This window comes from Ranitomeya variabilis, chromosome 6 (genome assembly GCF_051348905.1).
Source record: "Ranitomeya variabilis isolate aRanVar5 chromosome 6, aRanVar5.hap1, whole genome shotgun sequence".
Taxonomy (NCBI): Eukaryota; Metazoa; Chordata; class Amphibia; order Anura; family Dendrobatidae; genus Ranitomeya; species Ranitomeya variabilis.
Genome location: NC_135237.1, coordinates 506,136,783 through 506,150,420, shown reverse-complemented (window position 1 = coordinate 506,150,420; position 13,638 = coordinate 506,136,783). Strand labels below are relative to the sequence as shown.

At 42.4% G+C, this 13,638-nt stretch overlaps 1 protein-coding gene across 3 annotated transcripts in view; it reads left to right on the top strand.

Moving 5' to 3' along the window:
- The first annotated feature begins 835 nt into the window (after nt 1-835).
- Nucleotides 836-13,638, top strand: part of NIPAL2 (NIPA like domain containing 2) — a 184,076-nt gene continuing 171,273 nt past the window's right edge. For 2 of the 3 annotated variants that reach the window (XM_077270870.1, XM_077270871.1), the window contains exon 1: nt 883-1,232. In XM_077270870.1, coding sequence (XP_077126985.1) covers nt 1,137-1,232 — 96 coding nt within the window. In that variant the 5' untranslated portion in view covers nt 883-1,136. Of the gene's footprint in view, nt 1,233-13,638 lie in introns of all 3 variants that reach the window. The other variant, XM_077270872.1, reaches the window with a different exon arrangement.

Sequence of the window (13,638 nt, the reverse complement as noted above, 5' to 3'; positions counted from 1 at the left end):
GGAACAAATAGAGGAAAAGTATAACAGAAACATATGCACCACTTCTGCATTTATCACCCACTCATGGTTTTGGCTTAGAAATACTGATGTAAAATACTGACCAAATACTGATAGTGTGACGGCAGCCTAATAGTGAGTCATAAACTTTCTATTGAATCCATACTGCACATTGTGGCTGATGAGCATATTTGTGGGAGATGAGCGCTCCTGCTGTGAAATTGATTCATGTTTCCAGACTCGCACCAATTTGCTGGCTGGCAATTAAAGTGCATAAAACATGCTAAATCCGCAGGTAAAAAATGCACAGTGTTTTTAGTGCAAATCTGTGGCGGATAAGACGGATAATAGACACATGTAAATCACATGTAATCAGCACATGACTGTATCAATCAAGTTTTATCGAAGCCAAATACTAGGAAGTATGGAGAACAAAGCAACTTGGTTTATAACATTACGCCAAGAGATAAAAAAAAGGGCAGCATTAAAAACGCAATAAAAATGCATGTAAAAAAAAACAGACTCAAATTTAACAAAAGTAACTTATTTTACTGAATTTTGAAAAAAAGTAAAAAGTAAACATGCAAAAAAATAAATAAACCTCCAAAGTATGAAGATATATATTTGACAATATACTCTAAAGTAAGATGTATCTGTAATGTTTTGAGGTAAAAAAAAAACAGCAATAAAAACTTAATTAAAAAAATGCAGCAACTTGAAGTGTACAGAGGGATATGGAGGAGAACTAGGGACTGCTGCAGCTGCTCATGGCATTGTCTCTTCCAGAGTCTGTCCCACTTGTAGCACAGCTATGAAAGCTTCCCACCAGCACTCACATGGGGATTGTGACACTGACTAATATTTCACTTTTCCCCAGCAGACTCTGACAAGAGCTGTTTGCAAAGCTGCTATGAACAAGGGGTGTGGACTGAGAGATTGCTCACACACCCTCCTGGGGTAGGAAGTGACTGCACACTGGGAATATCAGCTTGCCAACAAAGCCAGTAGCACTGTGCACCAGCTGTGATCATCCACACCCTGCCAGGGTCTGATGCCAGCCCTACACAAACTGATGCCAACTTTCTATGAACTGTTAATCAATCTGCCCCTTTATCCCTCTCTAAGGGAAAGTGGCTAATATGGAATCAATGGCTTCCCTACCTGCAAACCTTACATTGGCAGACCCTCATGAAAATAGCACAGGCATAGCCAGTGCATGGAGTGATTCACACAAGGTAAGTGACACCCAGGGGTGCGTACTTTGCTGTCGTCATAGTATATTTATATAATAAAATCTAATTTTGCTATATGTATTTCTCTTTGTTATTATATAGATTATTAGACACTACCTTTATAAACTTTTAGAGAACTTTATTAACTTTTTTTCTGTAGCGGTATAATTTAGTATTTTATAGGAGGCAGCTTAAATCACTAGCAATGAAAAAATTAAATATGATCAGGGTAATATGAAGGCCTCGTAGACGTGAACTATAATGGGGCAATGAGACACTGTTATATCTACCAGAAATATTCTTAATTTTAGATCGGTCCCTCAGGAAATATCAGGTAAGGTCATTTTGCATTTTTGTACCCCTGATATGGACGAATTTGTAGCCTCTTAGCATCTGGACAGCTACAGGTCACTTAGGCCTTTATGAGATGCTCTGTTCATAGCACACAAGATGTCATTGTTAAAGTGGTGCTTGCTCCTGTCGTTCCATTCATTATTATTTTAAATCCTGTTTCCTATACATTGTGCTCGGGGTCAGCACTGATAGGGTTAAGGAGAAGACAAAAGGCATTTGTGGATGGCCTTTTTTTTTTTATTACTAGGGCTTGGGACTAATTTCATTTCCATGTTATCTGGAGGCGCACAAGAGCCCATTGTATTACAGATAGGGGCCTGCCCTTCACACTGGTCTGAGCTTTTGAAGCCATTTTGTGTTTAATCACATTTTTAATGAAAGCGAGAACTCAGATTTACCAAGGTCTGTGAAGAAGATAACAAATCAGAAGTTTCTACCTAAAATCAGCCATACACGTTAGATGGCTGTCAGTTGAACGATGCTTTGGCCATCTCTCCCATGCACTTATTCCGCCAAGCGCTCCTGTGTTCCCTATATTAAGGTGCCTTCAGACATGTCTCACTACAGCTTATCTCGGGGGACAAAAACGATTGGCAATCCGAGCCTAATGGAAATATAGCCTGAAGATTAGTTGTCTGTTGGTCAAACCTGTCGATATAGGCAATAAAGGGGTTGTCCACTACTCAGACAGCCCAGTCTCACTCACAATCTTTGCCCGATTAAAATAACACTTACACTCACCTGTGATGCTGATGCTGTTCCAGTAACAGACATCAGAGGAAGTGAGATCTGTGGCTGACCAATCACATCCAGTTTCTGTCAGATTCGTGGAAGGAAAGGAGAGTGAAAACATAAATAATTATCTTTCCTAAAAAACGGCGTGGCTTCTCCACCCCCCCCCCCCCATCCCATTTTTTTTACAACCAGCCTAGCTAAAGGTTTTATATGCCTCTCCATTACTAACCCGTGGGCTTGATGTCACCGGACAATACAAAGGTGACATTAACTCCACAAATATTAACCCCACTTGCCACCGCCACAGGGCAAGTGGGAAGAGTTAGGCAAAGTGCCAGAATTGGTGCATCTAATAGATGCACTCGCTGGGGTGGCTGGGGGCAAAAATCAATGGCCCCTTACCAGCCAGAGAATACCAGCCCCCAGTTGTCTGCTTTAGTTTGTCTGGTTGTGAAAAATGGGAGGGAACCCACACTATTTTTTTATTTATTTAAATAATTTAAAAAAACTGCATGGAGACCGCTCTATTTTTGATAACCAGCATTGCTAAAACTTACAGTTGCAGACATTTTTTTTTTTCCCATCAACTGCCACCTGATCTTTCTGTTATCAGTTGAAGACCTGTAGAGTTTTATTAAGGACGAGGTCACACTACCGTAGAATACGGATGAGTGCTATGTGAGAAAACATCGCATTTCACTTGGACCACTGTTAATCTATGGGGCAGCTCACGTCACCGTGTCTTTTTCTCAGGCGTATTCGACGTGCGTGTAAAATCGCAGCATGCTGCAACTGTATGCGTATATCAGCTGAGTCTCGTCAATACAAGTCTATGGGTGTGAGGAAAACTCAGACACCACACAGACCATCCGTGTGACTTGCGAGAAATACGCACACATTTTCCTCATTTCAGCCCATTGAGCCATTAAATTCAATGAGGAAAATCAGTGAGAAATGTAAAGCCATGCCCATGCCATACAGATACATGGTGCGAGAAAATCACATCATCGCATTGCAAACGCATTACACACGGACAGCCATACGGAGAACACTTGTGCGACGCTCAGCAGGGAGACTCGGACTGATTTTCCATGTGTTTAGTGTGACCCCCGGCCTAATCCTCACACACATCCATTATAAAAACGAATTTGCATCTCCAGTTTGTGGTACTCAGAGCCTGACGATGAAACACAGAAGACATACTTTTGTACTTCAGTGTTCAGAGTTTCATCCATTTTTTTAACTGATCAGTTAAGAGTTAATTGATAAAAGTTCAGACAGTGCACTTGCTTCAGTGACAGTGATGGGAGCATGCAAGGCTTGACCATACACTGGGTTTTTGCCCAATTTTTTTCTGCGCACTTTTCACGAGTAAAACAAACGCAGCATTTTAAAGTACTATCAAATCTTACACTGATTTTTATAAAAAAAAAATGTTCTTGTGAATTTGAACCATCAAAGTTTTTAAAAAAAAAAAAAAAAAAAATCTGCGGCATGTCAATTCTGTCTTTTTTTTTCACCATATTTCACTGATTTAAATGAATGGGAAAAAATACAATGCATTTTTTTTTGCAATGAATGAATGGAGTAGAGGACGAGCATTTAACTTGGGGCCTTGGGTACAATTTTCCAGAGTTTTCTGCTGGATCCATTTCAATCAGTTATCCTTAGCAAGACAAAAATGGTGTGCAGACAGCTTTTTTTGTCCAGCTTAAAAATAAATGATTGAAGCTGGATCCATTTTATTTAAAGGGAACCTGTCACCCCCCTCAGGCGTTTGTAACTAAAAGAGCCACCTTGTGCAGCACTAATGCTGCATTCTGACAAGGTGGCTCTTTTAGTTATTGTTCGCTGCACTGCAGAAATAATCGCTTTTGAATTTGGTCCTTCATACCTGTGAAATTTCCAGGAAGGCAGGTCTTTTCCCCCTCATGCAAACTCCTCCCTGTCGTCACTCTGCGAGAAGGGCACCGCCTCCTCAGCGTTATTCAGTTGTCCAGGCGCCTGTGCGGTCATATTCTGCCTTGGGCATGCGCAGTTCGCGCTGCCCGACAACTGATATCACTTAACCCCTTTCTGACCTCGGACGGGATAGTACGTCCGAGGTCAGAACCCCCGCCTTGATGCGGGCTCCGGCGGTGAGCCCGCATCAAAGCCGGGACATGTCAGCTGTTTTGAACAGCTGACATGTGCCGCAATAGCGGCGGGTGAAATTGCGATTCACCCGCCGCTATTAACTAGTTAAATGCCGCTGTCAAACACAGACAGCGGCATTTAACCGGCGCTTCCGGCCAGGCGGCCGGAAATGAGCGCATCGCTGACCCCCGTCACATGATCGGGGGTCAGCGATGCTTCTGTATAGTAACCATAGAGGTCCTTGAGACCTCTATGGTTACTGATCCCCGGTAGCTGTGAGCGCCACCCTGTGGTCGGCGCTCATAGCACACCTGCATTTCTGCTGCATAATAATAATTTTTATTTATATAGCGCCAACATATTCCGCAGCACTTTACAATTAAGCGGGAAATGTACAGACAAATTCAATACAAGTTAAGACAATTTAAACAGTGACATTAGGAGTGAGGTCCCTGCTCGCAACTGATGATCGCTGCTATGTAGCAGAGGCGATCGAGTTGTGCCAGCTTCTAGCCTCCCATGGAGGCTATTGAAGCATGGCAGAAGTAAAAAAAAAAAAAAAAAGTTAAAGGGACACTGTCACCTGAATTTGGAGGGAACAATCTTTAGCCATAGGGGCGGGGTTTACGGGTGTTTGATTCACCCTTTCCTTACCCGCTGGCTGCATGCTGGCTGCAATATGGGATTGAAGTTCATTCTCTGTCCTCCATAGTACACGCCTGCGCAAGGCAAGAAAAAGCCTTGAAAAAGTTCCCACGCTCGAGTTCATATGAGGACATCCAGCAGAGGGCGCATCACCGCAACTCAAGGTAAGTACAGATCACCCAGCTTTCCTTTCAGCACCCGGGGTTTACAGGCACGAGCAAGTGCTTTAGCACAGCTCCTGTCTGTAAAATGATTTAACCCCTTCAGATGGATTTACTTCGTGGGACGTGACAGTTCATCTGAAGGTATGTATATTGTTGGTTTATTATTTTTCAGAGCGAGGGTCTTCAGGTGGATTGAGAGAGCAATAAAATATTAAAACAACCTGTGTGTTTATTTCATTAAAATACTTTTTAATAATGTGTGTGTGTTTTTAACCCTTTCATACAATTGGATTAATAATGGATAGGTGTCATAATTGACGCCTCTCCATTATTAACCTGGCTTAATGTCATCTTACAATAGCAAGGTGACATTAACCCTTCATTACCCCATATCCCACCGCTACACGGGAGTGGGAAGAGAGAGGCCAAGTGCCAGAATAGGCGCATCTTCCAGTAGATGGTTTCCACGGACTCGTTGACTTGCATGGCTCAGAATGCTCCAAATATCGGATCAAACTTTGGCATTCTGTGATTTTTTTTTTTTTTTGGTGGGGGATTTTGTCTCCCTCACACTGAGTCTGTCCAAGGAACAAATTAAACATGTGCGTTAAATTGATCCAGGTGCAATCCGATGTTATGTCAGGACGCACTCGGACCGATAATATGATCATGTGCACAAACTCTTAGAGCGGTCACCTATTTAGGGTTAGTTCCACATGTTATTTGTGGCTAAACAGGATTTTTTAAATTTTTTGCCTAAGCCTGTATAGCCAAACTGTTTGTCCAGCATCAATCAGCAGACAGAGAACTTTCATGTAGCATTTCTCTATCCGGCTCGGCGTGACATAATACCAATGGACTGTGAACTAACCCCATAGGAAACCGTGATATCAGATTTTTTGTTATTTTGAGCATGAATATATATAATATACATACATACATACATACATACATACATACATACATACATACACACACACACACACACACACACACACACACACACACACACACACACACACACACACACACCTCTGGCAAAAATTAAGAGACCACTGCAAAATGTTCAGTTTGTCTGATTTTTCTCTTTATAGGTATACTTTTGAGTAAAATGTAAATTGTTCTTTTATTCTATACATTTCTGACAATATGACTCCAAATTTCCAAGCGATAAATTTTGTATTTTTTTTCTGACAAAGAAAAATGGTCAAAATTAAAAACAAACAAACAGTGCTTTCAGCCCTCAAATAATGCAAAGAATACAAGTTCATAATCATTTAGAAAAAACAATACTAATGTTTTAATTCAACTCTTTTTCTCTGAAGGGGCAATTTGCATATTAAATTTCCCAGAGGAGCATTGCACGGCGAATAAGCCTCCTTACCTTGACAAACTACTGCTGGTATGTCACTCTCCACATGGAAACCTTATTCCTTAGACCAGAGTCCAGAGCCTCTCACCTAGCCAAATCAGGTCTCATGCTTAGCACTGACGAGGGCCAACAGCCCAAAACACTGTGTCTGCAAATTGAGAGACTGATTTGGCTTTTATCCTAAGTCATATTGCAAAACTCGTTAAAGGGCTGATTGTGACCTGTAGGATCGCTACTTCCAACAGGTGGCGCTATAGAGTTTAAGTCCTCTTTTTTTCTCTGAAGAGGCAGTTTGCATATTAATTAAGGAAGAGTTCAGAAATCAATATTTTGTGGAATAACCGTGATTTTCAATCACCGCTTTCATGCGTCTTGGCATTCTTTCCACCAGTCTTTCACACTGCTTCTAGCGCAAAAATTTAAGCAGTTCTTCTTTGAATGATGGCTTGTGACTATCCATCATCCACTTGATTCCATAGATTTTCAATGGGGTTCAGGTCTGAAGATCGGGCTGCCCATGACAGGGTTTTGATGTGGTGGTCTCTTAATTTTTGCCAGAGATGTGTGTGTATGTGTGTGTGTATATATATATATATATATATATATATATATATATATATATATATATATATATATATGTTTGGGCACCCCTATTAATCTTAAGCTTAATGTTTTATAACAATTGTTTTTTTTTCAACAGCTATTTCAGTTTCATATATCTAATAACTGTTGGACACAGTAATGTTTCTGCCTTGAAATGAGGTTTATTGTACTAACAGAAAATGTGCAATCTGCATTCAAACTAAATTTGACAGGTGCATAAGTATGGGCACCTCACCAGAAAAGTGACATTAATATTTAGTAGATCCTCCTTTTGCAAAAATAACAGCCTCTAGTCGCTTCCTGTAGATTTAATTAGTTCCTGGATGAAGGTATTTTTGACCATTCCTCTTTACAAAACAATTCCAGTTCAGTTAAGTTTGATGGTCGCCGAGCATGGACAGCCCTCTTCAAATGATCCCACAGATGTTCAATGATATTCAGGTCTGGGGACTGGGATGGCCATTCCAGAACAGTGTAATTGTTCCTCTGCATGAATGCCTGAGTAGATTTGGAGCGGTGTTTTGGATCAGTGTCTTGCTGAAAGATCCATCCCCTGCGTAACTTCAACTTTGTCACTGATTCATGATCATTATTGTCAAGAATCTGCTGATACTGAGAGGAATCCATGCGTCCCTCAACTTTAACAAGATTCCCGGTGCCGGCATTGGCCACACAGCCTCAAAGCATGATGGAACCTCCACCAAATTTTACTGTGGGTAGCAAGTGTTTTTCTTGGAATGCTGTGTTTTTTTGCCGCCATGCATAACGCCTTTTTGTATGACCAAACAACTCAATCTTGGTTTCATCAGTCCACAGGACCTTCCAAAAAGAAATTGGCTTCTCCAAATGTGCTTTTGCATACCTCAGCCGACTCTGTTTGTGGCGTGCTTGCAGAAACGGCTTCTTTCGCATCACTCTCCCATACAGCTTCTCCTTGTGCAAAGTGCGTTGTATAGTTGACCGATGCACAGTGACACCATCTGCAGCAAGTTGATGCTGCAGCTCTCTGGAGGTGGTCTGAGGATTGTCCTTGACTGATCTCACCATTCTTATCTGCCTTTCTGATGTTTTTCTTGGCCTGCCACTTCTGGCTTTAACAAGAACTGTACCTGTGTTCTTCCATTTCCTTACTATGTTCCCACAGTGGAAATTGACAGGTTAAATCTCTGAGACAGCTTTTTGTATCCGTCCCCTGAACAACTATGTTGAATAATCTTTGTTTTCAGATCATTTGACAGTTGTTTTGAGGAGCCCATGATGCCACTCTTCAGAGGAGATTCAAACAGGAGAACAACTTGCAAGTGGCCACTTTAAGTAGCTTTTCTCATGATCGCATACACCTGGCTATGAAGTTCAAAGCTCAATGAGGTTACAAAACCAAAAAAAGTGCTTTAGTAAGTCAGTAAAAAGTAGGTAGGAGTATTTAAAGCAAGAAAATGATAAGGGTGCCCATACTTATGCACCTGTCAAATTTTGTTTGAATGCAGATTGCACATTTTCTGTTAGTACAATGAACCTCATTTCAAGGCAGAAACATTACTGTGTCCAACAGTTATTAGATATATGAAACTGAAATAGCTGTTGCAAAAAAAACAACAAAGGCTATGTGCACACGTTGCGGATTAGGCTTAGGAATTTCTGGTGCGGATTCTGTCTCTCTTGGCAGAAAACGCACCTGCGTTTTTTTGTGCGGTTTCGCAGCGTTTTTTTGTGCGTTTTTGCTGCGGTTTTCTTGCGGATTTGCTGTGTTTTTTACCCCTGCGGTTTTCTATAATGGAATGGGTACAAAAACGCTGCAGATTCACAAAAAAGAAGTGACATGCTGTTAGGAGTCGAGTTCCCGCTGCTGCACAGGGGGAATCTCGAGCCGTGTCTGCTGCGGTCTCCCATTCTGCATCGGCCGCAGTGGAGCCTGCTCAGCGGAGACGTCGGTCCCAGCGTCTCACTGAGTCTGATACTGTGCAAAGGGTTACTGCTGTCTCTCCAGGCTCTGCTATTGTACCCTGCACTGATCTGCGGCGACCAGGCTTTTCTGGGACTAAGTCCTGCTTTGCACACACTGAGCATGCCCAGGGTAGGATCTCTCAGTGGAGATCAAGGGTCACATGCTCAGGTACTGCAGCAACTTCCATTGGTCCTCCAGGAAGGTCCTGTACCTGATCAAGTTCTGTGGCAGCCTTCCACTGGTCCTTCTTGGAAGGTCCTGTAGGTGCTGCAGCTATATAAGGTTCTCATGACCGCACGGCCATGCGCTAGTGTCAAATATGTACAAGCTCAGCGCTAGTGTGGTCGTGTGTGTGGTCAGGGACCCGGCTGAAATAAGCCCCTAGAATGCTGGCACCTCCGATGAGGAGTTTATGTGTGAATTCAGGGCTGGCTAATAGCCGATAGAATTCCGGCTCCACCGGAGAGGAGCTGCGTGTTGGTTGGACTGCATGACCACTGTCGGCTCTACACAGTAGCTGTGTCCCCTGTGAGCTAAACAGGGCACAGCGTTCTCTTTACTACGGGCTCTGTGAAGTAAGAGTTTGTTTATTCTAATTTGCTTCACCGCCTTACTTAGCAGCAGGTTCTTTCCTGCACGGTGGATCCCGGGTTGCGAACGCACCTATCCCATCTAATAAATATATTATGCTACTTCTTTTAAACCGCAGCGGATTTTCCGCAAAGTGTGCACAGCATTTTTTTTCTCATTGATTTACATTGTACTGTAAATCAATTGCGGTTCTGCAGCGTTACTGCACTGCAAAAAACGCTGCGGATCCGCAGAGAATATGCAACGTGTGCACATACCCTAAGAATTGTTATCCTGGGAGGTATTAAGTAACCGTGTCATAAGGCGCCAATGCAACAGAAATAACTGAGAATTGGACAAAGGGAAAATAAACCAATTTGTCAAAAACTTTATTGAAAATATAAATATTAAAAAACAGTAATTCCAGCAACACAAACAAAGGCTAAAATTGGAGGGTGAGCCAAAGTGGGGAACCCCAATGTAATCAGTATAGAGCACAGCACACTGAATTATAGTAAATTATAAAGTCATGCTCATAAATAGTCAATAATGTATGATTACCAAAAAGTGTTTAGTATGGAGAGACAATATAATCAACCCACAGTAAAGGTCACAGATAATGAAAATAAATATTCAATAACAAAGGGGCTCACCCACCAAATATCCAACGCGCGTTTCACTATGGCTTCTTCAGGGGTCAATTTTAGCCTTTGTTTCTGTTTCTGGAATTATTGGTTTTTAATACTTGTATTTTCAACAACATTTTTCACAAATTGGTTTATTTTCACTTTGCCTGGCAGTTTTCCAAAGTAGCTAACCTAACTTAGTCTTAAAGAACAGCAGCCTTTTGGCACAGTTCTGCTTTATGTGCAAAACACCGGATTACGTACCGGTAATGCTCTTTTATAGAGCCACGACAGCACCCACTGAGAGAGGGGATCCGCCCCTAGGAACAGGAAACCCTACGGAGAGATAAAAGGGGCGGTCCCCCTCGCTCCCACAGTTTGGGTTACAGAGATTGCGAGGAACCGCCCACCAGTATTAGTAGGCAATTCTATATTATCATTTTATCTTAACTACTAATATTTACAAGAACCAATCACCCTTATCCGTGCTCATATTCAAACTAATATATAAGGGAGGGAAGTGAAGGGGTGCTGTCGTGGCTCTATAAAAGAGCATTACCGGTACGTAATCCGGTGTTTTCTCTTCGCCACGACAGCACCCACTGAGAGACTTTCAGAGATAGTTATTTGGGGGGATTATCGTGTTAAGAACTGATCTACCGAAACACAAGTCAGTGGAGGCAGATAAATCTAGTCTATAGTGACTATAGAAGGTAGTAGGAGACGACCAGGTTGCGGCCTTACATATGAGTTCTATTGGAACCTCTCCTCGCTCTGCCCAGGATGATGGCTATCGCCCGGGTGGAGTGTGCCTTTACAGTCTCAGGTGGATCTTCCCCTTTAGACGAATAGGCCAGGTATATCGCCTCCCGAATCCATCGGGATAATGTGCCTTTTGTAACACCAGCTCCTTTCCTTTGACCCTGGAAGGAAACAAAGAGAGCCCTGCTCTTCCTCCAGGGACTAGTCCTGTCTAGATAGGTTATCACAGCCCTTCTCACATCTAAAGTATGGTACTTTTCTTCTTCCTGATTTGTAGGGTTATTATAGAAGGTAGGAAGAAGAATTTCTTGAGATCTATGGAATTTAGTACACATTTTAGGCAAGTAGGATTGTCCTGAAAACAGACCCTTCCTATCTGGCAATATTGACATAAATGGAGGATCTACTGATAGTGCCTGTATGTCACTTACCCTTCTTGCCGATACTAAGGCGACAAGAAGAGCAGTCTTGAGGGAGACATGTTTAATGTGAGCAGAATGTAGAGGCTCAAAAGGGTGATCTGTTAAGGCTTCAAGGACCAGATTAACATCCCAAGGAGGTGAGTGGGGAATATGGACTGGTTCTGCTCTCTGGCAGGCTGAAATGAATCTGGATATCCACCTATCTCCTGCAACGTTGTGACTATACAAAGCCCCTAACGCAGAAACTTGCACTCTTAAGGTATTAACTGAAAGGCCTAAATCACGTCCTCTTTGGAGAAATTCAAGAATAATAGAGACTGGAATTTCCTTTGACAGGGCTGAGGGATAGAGGCTTAAAAATTTCTTCCATACTTTTACATAGATTGATGTAGTGGATCTTTTCCTACTCAGCAATAGGGTATCAATTACTTTATCAGAGAAGCCCCTTAGCTTTAATAGCTGCCTCTCAAATCCCAGGCTGTCAACCGTAGACCCTTCACATGAGGGTGGTTGAAGGGCCCCTGGAAAAGCAGATCTTGATTCTCTGGGAGAATCCATGGATCCGAGATGGACATGGCTCTGAGCAGGGAAAACCATGGTCTCTTTGGCCAGAACGGGGCAATTAAGATTATATTCGCTCTGTCCTCTCTTATCTTCCTGATTACCGTTGGAAGAAGAACCATCGGGGGAAAGGCATATGCTTTCTGAAATGTCCACGGAATCTGGAGGGCGTCGAGAACATCGGGGTTGTCGGTTCGGAACATTGAGGCGAATGTTTTTACTTGCCTGTTGTCTCTTGTAGCGAAGAGATCTATGTCGGGTATACCCCATTTTATAGTTATCATTTTGAATATCCGACGATTTAACACCCACTCCCCCTGATGGAGGGTATGACGACTGAGAAAGTCTGCTTTTGCGTTGTCTATCCCTCGGACATGAAGTGCTGATAAGGACAGAAGATGTTTTTCGGCTATAGTCAAGATGTTTTCGGTTATAGACATGAGAGTGCCTGATCTCGTTCCGCCTTGATGGTTGACGTAAGCCACCGATGTCATGTTGTCTGAGAGTACCCTGGTATGTGTTCCGTGCAACTGTGGGAGGAATTCACATAGGGCATGATAGATGGCTTTTAGTTCTTTTTTATTAGACGAGTCGTCTAATTCCGTAACCGACCACAGCCCTTGGACAACCTGGTCCCCCAAGTGTGCCCCCCAACCATGAGGGCTGGCATCCGTAAATATTATGTTTGAGGGTTTAACCTCCCAGGGAACCCCGCTAACTAGATGATCTGGTTGTAGCCACCAGGTTAGGGATTGGATTACGTCATTAGAAAGGGAAATTTTACCGTCTAATCGCCCTTGTAATTTTATCTCCTCATGTAAAATTGTATACTGTAAGCACCTCGAGTGGAACTGGGCCCATGGAACCGCTGGGATACATGACGTGAAGGAGCCAAGTAAGGACATGCCTTCCCGGAGGGAAATTATAGGTTTATCTAGTATAGACTGAACTTTATTCCTAACTGTTATTTGTTTAGCTTCCGGGAGAAAACATTTTTGACTTACAGAATCTAATATAATTCCCAAAAATACCTGCCGAGTAGTCGGGATCAGCCTAGATTTTTCCCAATTTATTAACCATCCTAAGTTCTGCAAGGATGAAATCATATGACATAATCTTTGCCGACATTGTGAGGGGGATCTTCCCACTACTAGAAGGTCGTCTAAGTATGGGATTATGAGGGTGTCTTTTAATCTTAGATATGACATGACCTCTGACATTAGTTTAGTGAATACTCTTGGAGCAATTGATAGTCCAAAGGGCATTGCCGTATACTGAAAGTGCCGTATACATCCATTCAATACAACCGCTACGCGGAGAAACTGTTGATGTTCTTTAAAGATTGGTAGATGGTAATACGCATCTTTCAAGTCCAGAACCGCCATAAAGCAATGGGGAAACAGGAGTTTTACGGTGGATCGAATAGATTCCATTTTAAAGGTTTGATTTTCTAAGAAGGTGTTCAGTTTTTTAAGATTTATGATGGTTCTGAATGATCCATCAGGTTTTGTAAT